This window comes from Heloderma suspectum, chromosome 2, assembly GCF_057233095.1.
Source record: "Heloderma suspectum isolate Gila_16-S chromosome 2, 16-S_ref, whole genome shotgun sequence".
NCBI lineage: Eukaryota > Metazoa > Chordata > Lepidosauria > Squamata > Helodermatidae > Heloderma > Heloderma suspectum.
Genome location: NC_139459.1, coordinates 59,201,838 through 59,216,383, shown reverse-complemented (window position 1 = coordinate 59,216,383; position 14,546 = coordinate 59,201,838). Strand labels below are relative to the sequence as shown.

At 40.7% G+C, this 14,546-nt stretch overlaps 1 protein-coding gene across 1 annotated transcript in view; it reads right to left on the bottom strand.

Annotated features, from left to right (window-relative positions):
* ADGRV1 (adhesion G protein-coupled receptor V1) overlaps positions 1 to 14,546 on the bottom strand; it is a 391,637-nt gene that overhangs the window by 334,496 nt on the left and 42,595 nt on the right. The window contains exons 11-17 of the mRNA XM_084833645.1: positions 14,134 to 14,357; positions 8,193 to 8,319; positions 7,920 to 8,105; positions 6,174 to 6,354; positions 4,731 to 4,894; positions 1,834 to 1,957; positions 764 to 1,030 (exon numbers count right to left, since the gene is read on the bottom strand). Of these exons, the coding sequence (XP_084689771.1) occupies positions 764 to 1,030; positions 1,834 to 1,957; positions 4,731 to 4,894; positions 6,174 to 6,354; positions 7,920 to 8,105; positions 8,193 to 8,319; positions 14,134 to 14,357 (1,273 nt within the window). The remainder of the gene's footprint in view (positions 1 to 763; positions 1,031 to 1,833; positions 1,958 to 4,730; positions 4,895 to 6,173; positions 6,355 to 7,919; positions 8,106 to 8,192; positions 8,320 to 14,133; positions 14,358 to 14,546) is intronic.

Below are 14,546 nucleotides of genomic sequence, written 5' to 3'. Positions count from 1 at the left end.
GTATCCATCCTGCATGCATATATACATAATGCACATCTCTCCCTTCTCTTCCTCACTGCAAGCACACAGAAACACACACACACTCTCCTTTTGCATGGGAGGGGTAAGGCACCGTGGCACTAAGAAAAGTGTCCAGGAACACAATAGTGCCTGCGGCCATCGCATTGCCTACCTGTATGCTAGCACAATGAACTTTACATTAGCACTCATGTCACACTGGATACTACCCATAGAGTATCACCGAATGGCTTCCATGAAGCATTTCATGCAGCAATAACAGTGCCAAATACTATAATGTACCACACAATGACAAATTTGCATGCCAAAGATTATTATTAATCCCCCAGAAATTTACATATCTACCTATTTCTGATCACTTTTCTCCTCTTTTGTCCTGTATACTTCAGATAGTGGGATAATAAATAAAGTATGCTGTATTTCCCTGTTTTAACACCTGACACAAGGAATGAAAGCTGAAGTAGCTTTCTATAAAAGTCAGTCAGAAAATAAATCAGTTGGGTGCATTTTTTCCCGTTTGTTTGTTTCTAGGCAAGCAATATTACAACCAGCCACAAATACATAGATCCAGACATGCTGTATGTTTTATAAGAACATAAAAAGATGCTTTGATGTGAAGAAACATGGCAATGGGAATACCCTAATGATCATCAGCTCTCCAAAATGCCAGCCGGGATGTGGGAGCAAAACAACATCAGGAAAGCAACAGCTGCTTAGTATACATAGATCAAATAATCATTTGAACCTGTAGAGTTGAAGAGAATGATATAAAAAGTCTCATCTGACTCAGGAGTGTCATCATCATTGATAAACACAGTTATGTTCCGTTCTCTTATTCCAACATCAAACAAAAGCACTTCATTCTTTTCACTAGAAATGAAGTCTCCTTCTTCAGCACTGGCTCCTCCATTAACAGTGGCATACAAAACGGAAACAACATCAGCATTGGAGCCATTCCTTATGACTACAAAATTAGCAATGCCACCTTCATGAACCTTCACAACAGCAGGATCTGAAATATGTATACAACAACAAAAGGCATCAGAGCTTTAAACTTCCTATGCAGGTGTTTTTTCTAACAGAGAGAAGGAAAATCTACTAAATGGAAGATGCATAACTTATATTGCTACATATATCTACCCCACTCCTAGCTGATAAAGGAGGCAAGGGTCTAAGACTTGAGCAATACTTTGCCTAGAGATTTGTTATTGTTACTGTATTATTATTATTATTATTATTATTGCCCTGCTCTTAAAAAATATGCACAAAGTAGCTTACAATAAAATAATCACAGTATAAACTACAATGGCTCAGTTCAGACATCACACCAAACCATGGTTTATACTAACCACAGTGAAGAATCTACATAATGGTTTGGGCTTACAAATGTACAGCAGGTTTAGAGCTGCTTATCTGCTTTCATTTTCTATCTGCTCACACTCAGCTTCATAAGTTTACTCCCGTCTCCATGATACAGTAACCTCCTGAGATGGAGTGATGGTCATAACCATGGGCAGTCAGTGGTTTGCAAATTCAGACATAATGGCAACCACACTTCATACAAACTGTGGTTTGTACACCAGTTTCAAACTCTGGTTTGATAACCTGGTTTATTTTCTTCTTTACAAACCATGGTTTAGTTTTACAAACCATAGTTTGACATGGCATCTGAATTTAGCCAATATCTAATGAGAATATAAGAGATCATATAGTATGATAAAGACAAGCATATCTGCCATTCATATTTATCTGGTTTTGGAGAACTGTCTCTCAATAGTAACTATTTGAAAATAAGCTACAGAGAAAATTTCCCACCTGCAAAATAAATAGGATCATCATTTTTGGTAATCTGCAAGGTTGCAGTGGTTATATTTCCTATCTGAGCACCCCCTGTCGTACTGAAAAGTGTAATGATGAATACCTCCATTTCTTCAGGTATCTGGAAAAAAAACAGTGCTGATGTATGTGTTTTCTCAGTGTTACAGAATTAAAACAGCCGCCAACAACTCATGCTTACAAATTATGGTGCACAATTCTAAAATAATTGTGCACCATAATTGCACAATTATGGTGTTGGGGGTTGGACTCGATGGTCTTATAGCCCCCTTCCAACCCTACTATTCCATGATAATGAGGATTTAAAAACAAGAACAAACCAACTTGCAGAGCAATGAAATCTAAGTTATCCTTACTCATTTGGGGGTCTCTACACCACTATGACATGCTCTAGTCACATTGGGTATGCACTTAATACTCTCCCATTTAAATCACTATCTTATACTGCTGCTGCACCTCCACTAGTTCTGTTGCACTAACTAAACAGACTGCTAGTGCAACAGGAACTAGTGGTTCCTAAAATAAGCATGGAAATGAGCAGCAGTACTCATTTCCAGAATGGGCCAGACCAGCAGAGCTCCCTTCTGTGAGTTCTGCTGACCTGCCATATCCCGGAAACAAGAGTTTCCACTCATTTCTGCCTTTTTCAGGAACTGCTAGTTCCTGTTGTGCTGGTGGTCCATTCTGCTAACATGGGGGAAGTATAGGATTCTGCCCAATGGAATTTAAACGTCCAAAGGAACAAGATTCCAAGTTTGTTCAATGTCAGCTGGTACCATGCATTCTTGCATCTCTTCCATCTGAAAGGTAAAGCCCATTGAAATCATGATGAACTCAAGCCCCATTGATTTAAATGGGCCTCTTCTAAGTATGACTAAATCTGGAGCCAACCCTATATATCCTAGTCTTAGAGGACTGCTTCACACATGCATGGTCATCACTTGGTTACTCAACAATTAATGACTCATAGCTCAATGTGTACATTCGCTTTCTCCAGCCTGGTACACTGTGGGCTATAATTCATGTCATCCCCAGCCAGCCTGACCAATGCCTATGCTGGCAGGGGATGGCGGAAGCTGTAGTCCAACACATCTGAAGGGCACCAGGTTGGAAGGCTGAAAATTGAAGCCCTGAAAAGCATGGTGTTTGAAGTGACGTGAGGAAATATAAATGTTGTTACTGAAGTTTTCAGGTCTGATAGTTCACTCATCAACTTTTGATGCTGCAATTCAATGGGTGTTAAGCATGCATATATGAATTAGTTCATGCTGTACACTTCTCTGAAACCTGTATATTCTACACCACAGTCATTCTCCTTCTCCCGAGGAGAGTAGCAAGTGGCACATTCCAAACAGACTAGGCAAAAGGTACATTAAAGGCAAACAAAGACCATTAGCAAATACAAAAAAGCAACATTTTATTTAGTTTAGCATGAAATGAAAAACTCCTCAATAATTCCAGATTATGGGTTGTAGCTGATGGTGTCATTCCACTAGCACAAGACTTCTACCTCTTGCGGAAACCCCATTTTCATCCTTGTGCAAGTGTCAGATCCAATATTTTGATTCTTCTTGTGCAAGCCAGGGCACAAGGCATTCCACGAGGCATTCCACAACTCATCATTACTTCATTAGGATAGATGTTGCTTGCACTAGTTATGCTAGTTGTCTGCAGTTACTAATTCTGCTAGTGGTTGTGCAATTACTAATGGAAGACTATCAATTCTTGTAATTTTTCCACTAGTGTAATGTTGGATATAACCCTATTATTTGGTTGCAGTTGCAAACAGTGTTGCCAAGAAAGTCTTCTGATATGCTTGATTTTCTTCACTGATTGCTATTAGTGTTCCAAATTCTTTAGCCTATGAGCCAAAAGGAAATGTTCTAGTAGATTTATAGCTTCATCAGAAGAAGAAGCAGCAGTCAGAAACACTTCATCATGCCTGGATTCAACTGAGAGTCCCGCTCCCTCCTGCTATCTATTATTATTATTATTATTATTATTATTATTATTATTAATAAACATTACAAACAATAATAATCTATTATTAATAAACTATTACATTAAAACATTATTTAAAAATACCCTAACCCACCCCAAATGCCTGCCTGAATAATCAAGTTTTCAGTGCATGGCAGAAGCTCATTAAAGAGGGGGCATGGTAGAGTTCCCTAGGGAGGGAGTTCCACAGAGTGGGGGCCACCACAGAGACGGCCCTCTCCCTCGTCTTCACCAGCCTAGCTGTCCTGGCTGATGAGACAGAGAGAAGGCCATCCGAGGCTGATCTTGTTAAGTGGCCTGTCTGGTGTTGCTGGAGGTGCTCCTTGAGATAGGCTGGGCCGGAACCACATAGGGTTTTAAAGGTCAAAACCAACACCTTGAATTTGGCCCGGAAAACATCTGGTAACCAGTGCAACTCCTTCAGCACCGGAGTGATGTGATCACGCCGGCGGCTGCCTTTGCTACCGACTACCATCACCGAGGGCTTCACAGAAAGGGGAGACGCAACCCCTCCACTGTGTTTAGATCCTGCTGAACTTTGCAATTAAGAAACTAGAGCCTGAATTTGCTTTCTTCCTCCTCCCTCCCCATTCCTTTTGTGTCATGCCTTTTAGACTGTATGCCTTATTTCTTTAACCAGAAGGTGTTTTATTTCTTAACTTCATAAGCCGCTCTGAAAGCCTTTTTGGATGAAGGGTGGGATAAAAATGCTACAAATAAATAAATAAAATGTATACCATCTCTGTCCTTTCAAAATTGAAATTAAAGGACTTCTTGTATCTGCAGATGCAATTTCCTTAATCCAACAACTTTCCTTGTGTTATACATTTACCACCACCATCCCCATCAAAAATTACTTGTGTGAAAATGTTTACCTCATCAGGCACTGAATAAATGGTGATATTTTTTGAAAATTCCTGATTTCCAAAGAAAATTGTCCCTTCCTCTGGGAAGATGTCTTTTGCAGAAACTGGGTAAGTTGCCCAAGACACATTCACATTGCCAAAGGTTCCTTGGTTTCTTATAATTTTGAACACAGCTTTGAAACACAAGCATATGGGTTGGTAAACATACAGTGTTAAGGAATTAATGTCAAAGACAGCTTAGAGAAAACTAAAAAGAAAAATATTTTTCAATATGACTTTAACGATGAAAATGTCATATAAACAAAAACAGATATTTGAAAATTGTTCAATTGTTCAATTGTTACAATATGGAAAATGAAAAAAAAGCTGAAACACAGGAAATCCGTGATGTAAATTGTAATCATTTTTCATTTTTCAATAAAAATCATTATTCTCATGAGAGGTATCAGTGTGAAAACTGTACACAGATCAAACATGCCATCGCTCTGCTACCACATGACAGGGAAAATGATGATCCAGGCAAATATTTCACATGAAGTGATGACTTGAAAGTCATCTTCTGGTTAGCTGCCATTGGCTTAGCTGCTCTGACATCACAGAATATCTAAAGCCAGGTAGGTAAATGCTAAAGGAAAGATCTTAGATAAAAACAACTTTGCTGTTTATAGATGTGTGTCAAGGTAGCTGTTTCTGAACATATTCACTCATTTACAGATACACATCTAAGGGCTTTCTTCCTCCTCCCTCCCCATTCCTTTTGTGTCATGTATGCCAAATTTTTTAGCATGCCAAATTTTTTTAGCAGAGAACTGTGGTATGGCACCTGCTGCAGCATCACTTCTTCCCATGCCATGAAAGTAACAGCTCAGAAATACTGAGCTATGTGGCTTCTTGCCACACTTGCATCTGCCCTCCAGAAAACTGGGCCAACACTGGCATGTGGAGGAGCCACAGGGCAGTATCCAAATTACCTGCATGCTAGTGGGACCTACCGCTAGCGCAACAGGAACCTAGTGCTTCTGGAAACAAGTGGATACACTCATTTCAGGAATGGGGCAGGTCAGCAGAGCTCACAGAAGGGAATTCCACCGACCCTACTATTCTATGATTCTGTCACCTGTCCTTTCCCAGAAATTAGCATTTCTGCTCATTTCCAGGGTTGCTTTAGGAAGTGCTGGTTCCTATTGTGCTAGTAGTTGGTCCTGTGGATGCAACAGAACTAGCGGGGGTGCAGCAGCAGTATTGGACACTGCCCGTAGTGTGGGAGCTAACTATGCCATCCTGTAGCTCCTGACTTACCATCACAGAATGGGAAGGAACTGTGCTGCAATGGCGCCTGTGGTGCGAGGTTATCAGGTGAAGGAGCCTTGAGAGACAATTTCATTCAATTGAATAAGAAATGGCAAAAGCGTTACTGAGTGTTAAAACTACAACAGAGCAATAAGGTATTACCAGCCTGGAGGTCTTCCCCTTTGCTTTCATTTATTGTTACTGTCAGTCCATCCTCTACAAACTCAATTATTCCATGTGGATCATTGTTCTTCAGAATTGTTATGTTGACTCTCGTGGCATTTCCGAGCTTACTTTGTAGTTCACCATGGCTATTGAGTACCACTGAGTAAAATTCATCCAACTAGAACAGAGAAACTAAATCAGAACAATATGGACAGAACTGGCAACACTCATAGCAATAAATAGCTTAATCTAAATGTATCAGTCAGGCAATGCAAAATCAAAACTAATAACCGCATACTTCTACTACTGGATTCAGAAAAGACAGTATTCTGATATTTTTGAAATTAAACAGACAAAATATTCGTAACATTTCAATCTATTATTATTCCACATCTTACCACACTGAAAGTTTAATAAAGTTGTGTGGTACATTACACATGTGATTTGTCATGATGGATCAAGGACGGAGTTTTATTTCTGAATTGCCAAATTCATCTAAACCAAACTGACTAATGGCCCATTCATTTTTTTTTTCCACCACAGCACAATCCCGCCACAATTTCTGTGACACAGCCCCATGCAGATATGTTTTGGAAATAGTAGACATAAGCCTTATCTGATAAAGAAAATGCATACCACACTGGAGATCACTCTGCGACAGAAAAGAATCTGTCATAAAAATGAAATACATCCTACTATTTCTGTACAGTACATAGTTGAGGCTGGTGAAGGAGAAAGAGAAGGAGGAGGAGGAGAAGATGCCCCACACAGAACTACCGCAATAAATTCCATTCTTATTTTTTCATAGAATATAATTTTATAACCCAGTCCTCAATTCCTTCTACTACATTCAGGCTGCAAGCCTATGCACAGTTATCTGTTAAAAAAAAAAGCATCGTTGCTTTTTTCTGAATATAGAATTGTGCTGCACCTTAATGTAAACAGGAGATAAAAGTATCACATTGCTACTCATGCGTAGGAAATAACTTTGAGAATGAATTTTAGGTTTGTGGACTCTGATTAGACCAAGAAGGACTCAATTTCTGGTTCATATCAGACAGGGGATCCAGAAGTGAAGAACAGCCACCCAGCAGTCTCAGAAATCTTTCAGTCTTCTGCTCTTGCAAGGATGGAGTCTCTTGCCCTGGCACTCCCAGTATGGAGTCAGCAAACAGAACACAGCAGTTCCCTCTCCACTCCACCCCACCCCCACCGGCTAGGAGTATTTTGTAGGACAAGTGGCAAAATGTTCTACCTCTAAAATATTATTTAAAAAAAAACTTGCAAGAAATCCCATCAAACCATTACTTCCAGTTTAGGAGATTTTAGATAAATTTCTTTCATGGTTGTATTGATCTATTTGATTTTACTGTAACTTTTTGCAGTGGAGGCTGGTGGTTACAATTTCAGTGGGGCTGTGAATCCACTCTGGGTTTCAGTCAGAACCAGCTGGAACTCTAAAGGAGCTATTAGGTTTAATAGGTTCAGCTCCTTGGATAGCTCCTTTAGAATTCTGGTTGGTTCTGACTAAAACCCAGAGTGGATTTACAGGCCCACCAAATTGGAGCCACCAGCCTCCACTGACTTTTTGTATGTTGTCTTTTAATCTATTGTACCCCACTCTGATATCTCTTGAGGTGCAGCAGTTTATAAATTTTGTAAGAAATTAATGTCAAAAAATGTCAAGTTATGCATGAGAAATTTATCTCTGTGTCTCTCTCTCTCTCTTGCCTCTCTTTTTACCTCTGGAATCCCGTCCATCCTTGTTAGCAAAGTAATTTTAATTTCTCTTTCCCCAGGTTTAAATTCCAGGATTCCTGTATTTCCATAGAACTCGTTGCTGTCTCTTGGCTCTACAGTGTAACGTAGAAACTGCTTGATAAGGGTTCCCCTGGACCGGACGATCTGGAGCTCAACAGATTCACCTTCCTTTAAAATGAAATAAAAAATCCAAAAGCTCAATAGTCTTATACTGTGTGATTCTACTATGGAAGGGATGAACTTCTTGGCACTTACTTTTATCCTGTAGGGTCCTCTGGAAGATGAAGCAAACTCAAACACCCCCCCAGGATCATCATTTTCCAGAATGATCAGTTCACGGCTAGTATATCCAGTTTTCAGGATCTGATTTTCCACATTCACTCTGAGGAAAGGAATCCAAAGTCATTTCAAATCTACAAGTTAGTCTGGAATTAAAGACATCAAAGCGTACGTATAAAGCAGCTTTCTCCAAGCTGGTGCCCTCCAGATGTTTTAGACTTCAACCCCCATCAGCCCCATCCCACATGGCCGATGGTCAGGAATGCTGGGAGGTATTGGGACTACACCCACCACTTTCAACTGTGTTATTCTGCAATGTTCCCCCGCAGGAGATATGCTAGGCCTCTTCACTGGCTTCCTTTTGAAACAGATAAAAGGTTTCTGGTCTCACTGACTCTATGAGAATGGTGTTTATTTTAATACAAAAATGCCACTATAGATTGACAATAGTGCTGCTTAGTTTGGTCATTCTATTGCATTGTTTTTTATTGAATGCTGTATCTTGTATTCATGTGTTTATACTGCAAAACCACTTTGTGAATGAATATTGGAAAGCGGCATACAAATTATGTAAGTAAATAAATAAACTATTTCTTCATAGACCATATTTTATCCAATCTTCTTGCGGCAGATTGGGTGGATTATATTAAACATGCACACATCACTCAGAGGAAGACAATAAAATGAAGTACTTTAATTTTAAAGGTTCAAATTAATTGAGGAGTACTGAAGAGAAAAAATTAGGGTGTTTTCATAACATTTAACAAACCTCCCAGCAATTATTGATAGCAAACATCAGTTAATTCGCTTTTTTTCTGGCTTCACTTGAGACAGTGGCCCACTTCACGTACAATGGTAACCCAGTTTGGTTTTTTAATGCTGTTACTGCAAATGTATCAGCATGTTTGTTCATGCGATTTGATCACTCTCACTTGGCTCCTTCTGCCAAACCCAGAACTCTGGCTTGTCTCCCCCACCCACAAGCCAGAGCTGGAACCCAACATTTCTTCCTGGAGTCCAACTCTAGCTTGTCAGGGCAGAGGCAAACCAGAGTTCCAGGTTCAGACATAATGCTAACCAAGCCAGGGATGGAGTGTCCCTTGCTTGCTTAGCCACTTCAGCTGGCAGGAGTCAAGTGGGAGCAATCAAGACATGTGAATTAGCACTCTGACTTGTTCATCGTGATCCAGGTTTTTTAAAACGCTGGATTACCACTACGTGCAAACTGGGCCATTATTTGTCCCTTGACAGTCCAAAGCTGATTATTTCCTGTTCCGTAGACCTGCCTGGCAAGCAAGATGAGCTCAAGGACCCTCACTGCCCACAAGAATTTTAAAATTGCTTCACTGCCAGAGTTTTTATGTACATATATTAAATTTAAACCAAATTCAACATTCCAGAAGTGATGATCAACAATTGTTAAGTAATGCTCCAGGCCCCTGATTCGTGCTGGAGTGTATACAAATTGCAACATTATGTTCATGGATAATTTGTATGAATTATTATAAAATTATCAGTGATGCATTTTTAAAGCCTGTAGTACTAGTGTATGCAGGCTATGATCCTAAACACACTTACCTGGGAGTAAGTCTCATTGAACATATCAGGGCTTACTTCAGAGTAAGCAAGCACAGGATTGTACTGTATGTTACTGAAACACTGCAGTGAAAACCCACCATCTATTTAAGAAAATCTGTTGAAAACCATTTTTGTCTGATTCTACAGCTCCATTATAACATATTTGGGAGACCAGGTTTTCCAATGGCAAAATCAGAACAAGCAATCTACTGTTCTGAACTGTGCTCAAACATCAAACCCCGAGCCATGCATTCATAACTTTTTTATTATTATTCATAGGCCCTACATAAAGAAACAGTTTTCAGTCCACCACCCCATGCTCGCAAATAAAAGGGCAATAGGAAGCATGCATTGCCCAAGGAGGTCTCAGAGGCATGGTGCTCCAGAAGGAAAGAAATATTAAAGGAGACAGAGTCTTGTCCAGACCAACCACTTCCAAAACAAAGTGCTGATTCAATGAAGACAAAGACACAGCTTGCTGCACTTACCCAAAGTATACGACAAACCTTTCTGTCTCTACCCTGTCAATACAGAGAGAAAGAAATGGGGGATAGGAATAAAACCACTGTTTGCCAGATTCTTTGTAAGATTGTTCTTCAGAAGTGGGACAGGGGGAATAAAAAGAGGGATAAAAACCCAGCACCTTTCTAGCAGCTATGTTCACTTTATGGGAATCCCTCTTGCTTCACATTTACTTGTTTGACTAATGCTAGCAAGAGGTTCAGCAATTCCCACTCATGGGAGATGACCCCATGACCAATCGGGATGTCAAGGGACTATTCAGGGCTTTCGTTACCAACACTGCTCCAAGAGCTAGCTGCTGACTGCCAAGCACTCTGCGAGCGTAGAGACTACAACAGCTGAGTAAATTTTATTCAGGTCCATTTGTAATTACTCAGTGCTTTAATTAGACAAAAGAAGCCCATTTTATTCATAGATGTACAAGCCTGCAGGACCTGTCATTCCACTAAGCTGCCCAAATGATTGTCTAAGTAGATAAAGAAGGGCATGGGTGGCTATTGTCTAAATTTTGTAATGGGGACAGATTTGAAAGCCCTCATTTAAACAGGAATTAAAACAGCATGAAGTGTTATTTGTGACTGCTTTTTTGGTAAATCAAATGGTAAGAATGAGGTAAATAAGGAAAGCATTTTCTAAGCACAACATTGCTCTAAACAAATGCTTTGAGCTGAAGCACAACCATTTGTCAGAAGGTAAAACTGGAAATGAAGTAGCATCTCTCATACTAAATCTAATATTTTTAAAGTTGCCAATTACTTTGATTCATTATAAATTGCTATCTGCATGTTTATAGTTCATTGAGCATAGATCACTGGGTATGCAAGCACAAATGTTATGAGCATGCTTCCCTGGAAAATTCCACTGCATAAGCTCCTGCTGAGATTACTGGGAGTTCTGCAGAACTTCCATGCCCAGAAAATCTGGACCAGCACACGAAATATGCCACCTAAGGGAATGCCCTGGGGGTGGGGACGTTGTGGGGAAGTGAACAAAGCTTGAGAACCTGTATTTGAAAGCTACTGGTAACATCTAAGATTCTATTTAGCATTAACAGCGCACTACGTGCTGCATGGAAAGACAACATAAACCCTTCTCAAAGGGCTCCCAGTTTTGAATAGGTAGAACAAAGGTGAATGGCAGGTCTTGATAAAGGCATATCACCAATGAAGTTGGTCAGAGCTAACTGGGAGCTAAAAGCACAGTAAAGTGTGTGTTTTAGCTACTAGTTAGCCAGGGCTGCCATTAATGCATCTTTCCCCAGATGGGTTAGACTACAACTCCCAGTAACCCTAGCCAGACATTCAGATCTGAGTGAATGGCCTTGGGCAAATCACTAACGTGCAGACTAACCTGAGAGTTGAACCAGATATTATAAGGAAAAGATAGAGTACCAATACCATAGGTAGTTTCCAATGTTAATCCTATGTAGAGTAGACCCACTGATATGAATGGGACTTGAGTTAGTCATGACTAACTTACGTCTCATTCATTTCAATGGGTCTACTCTACATAGGACTAACACCGTTTACCACCCCTTGTTTACTTCATAATCCTTGCAAAGAAGAATTAGCAGCTGGGAAAGAGCACTTTATAATTCCCCCACTCACCGATTCTTCCCTGCAAGTCCCCCCTAGCTGTTTTAAATCTTTTCAGAATCTGGGTTCTGAAACATGAACTGAGATTAGCTTGGAGAGACTGGGGAGGGAAGATGGCATAAGGGAGAACTTGTAGGAGACAACTGGCAGGCTTGGGAGGGTTTAAGCAACCTTCACTTTCACCTGCTTGCTGATCTTCCCCTACAAGCGCCACATTCCCTGCAGGGCCTCCTATTATCTTGGGAAGCCACTCATCTACTGATATAACATCTACTGCTGGACAGCTACCAGTTATTGTGGGGATCAATTCAGTGGTGGCTGGTGACTCCAGTTCTGGAGGGGCTGTGATTCCATTCAGGGTTTTAGTTACCGCCCGCCAAAACTCTAACAGTGCTATCCATGGTGCTGAACCAAATTGGAAGATAAGGTTCAGCACCCTGGATAGCATATTTCAGCACCTTGGATAGCACCATTAGAGTTTTGGCTGGTGGCAACTAAAACCCTGAGGACTCACTGCCCCTCCGGAACTGGAATCACCAGCCGCCACTGGATAAATTACAAGAATTTTACACCACTGTGTACATGAAGTGAAGTATAGAACTGGATAAATAATATCTGAGAAAGCTGTAAGGTTGATAGATCTGATTTTCAAAAAGCGAATTAGCTCTGTTGCCACTTTTGTATTCATACACAGTACAGATGCAAACCAAGTATAAGAAATAATTTGAAAAAGAATGAGTACAATGTCTGTGTGGAAAAGTATGAGGAATGCTCTCTCTGAAATCAGGTTATACAGTGCCCATTGAAATATCACTAATATAATTCGAACTCCCTTTTTTTCTGTCGAGTCACTGAGTGCTAACCTTCCTGTGGAAATCAACCCTTTACATTAATTCAGAATAATGTGACATTATAAGAGCCAGATCATTACAGGCACATTTTGACAGAAATATATCATTATGTAGGGATGTCAGAGAATTCTGCCACAGATCTCAGTGAGGCCAAATGCCAGTGCATTCAGCCCCCAAAATCCGTGGCGGAACAAAGCCCCCGCCCCCCCAACCCACAAAAGGCGCACGAAACAGAGCACTTACCTGCTGCTGTCCGCGCTGACTTGGGAATGGCGGCCGCCCTGCAGCTGCCATTCACGTCTTCATCATAGCCGTGATAGGCTACGTAAGTATTTACGTAGCCTATCATGGCAAGCCCCCCCCCAAAAAAAACAGCATACGCAAATGGCGGCGGCTACGGCGGCTGCCATTTGCATTCCCTATTTTTAGCCGCTTTAGCCTACGTAAATTTACGTAGGCTATTACGGCGAAAAAAAGGGGAACGCAAATAGTGTAGTGGGCGTCATTTGTGTTCCTTTTTTTTTGCCGTTTTAGCCTACGTAAATATTTACATAAGCTATTACAGCGAGAGAGAAAAAGGAACGCAAATAGCGCCCACTATGCTATTTGCGTTCCCCTTTTTTTCACCGTAATAGCATACGTAAATATTTACATAAGGCTAAAACGGCTAAAAATAGGGAACGCAAATGGCAGCTGCCGTAGCCGCCGCCATTTGCATACGCTGGTGTGTGTTTTTTTGCTTTTTTTTGGCTTGCCGTGATAGGCTACGTAAATACTTACGTAGCCTATCATGGCAGCTTCGTTGGACGCAAATGGCGTCCGCAGCAGCCCATCCGCGGCTGGAACTTCGGCTGCAGATGGCCCTGGCCGGCGGCTCTGTGGAGCCACCGCGGAGCGGAGCCAGCCCAGGGAGCATTCCGGGGGGAGGGACGGAGCGCCTCCCCCCCACCGCGAATCCAAGCTACGAAAAGGTAAGTGACTTTCGTACATCCCTATCATTATGTGAAACTGAAATGGAAATTTAGCATAATTGTGTCTTCAAAGCAATGTTATCTGCCAAAGAAAATGCAGAAACACTTTCAGTGGACAGCCAGTATTACATAGCCATTCATTTTCATATTACCCACAAGTCAAACAATAGTAAGTAATTCATCCATGGCTCTGCTCTAAAATATAAAATGTCATGGAGACATAAAGTGTTTATAAACACTTACAGTACAATCTTATGCGTGTTTACTCAGAAATAAATCCCACTAGTTTTAATGGGACTTACTCCCAGGTAAGTTTGCACAGGATTGCAACCTAAATAGCTGTTAGCAAGTATTTGAAGTTTCTACATTACTTTGCTTTCAAGAAATTGTTAAAGAATACCTGTCTAATGACAATACTAGAGTCTCATTCATTTCAGGGATGTCATCAGCTTGAATGGTAATGTTGATTGCTGTGTCACTTTGCCCAGATAAAAACACAACAGAGCCAGAAAAAGGCCTTATATCATCAATAGTTACTGCTTTTGGATTGAGGCCAGATGGTAACAGGCTCCAGAACACAGTGGCTTGTCCATCAGTCCCATCTCGATGCAAGGGAATGGAGCTCTAGAACGTATACCAAGTTTTGTGAGTTTTGTACTTCTTGAATATAGGTGCAACTCTTGTTGCCAAACTACAGCCAATCTGAAATTTTATCAACGTATTTCTGAAATTACAAACAGATTAAAAAATATCCACTCCAGCACTCTATGCATATGGAAAGCACTGAAAGTTCCTGAGAGTTATATGGTATCT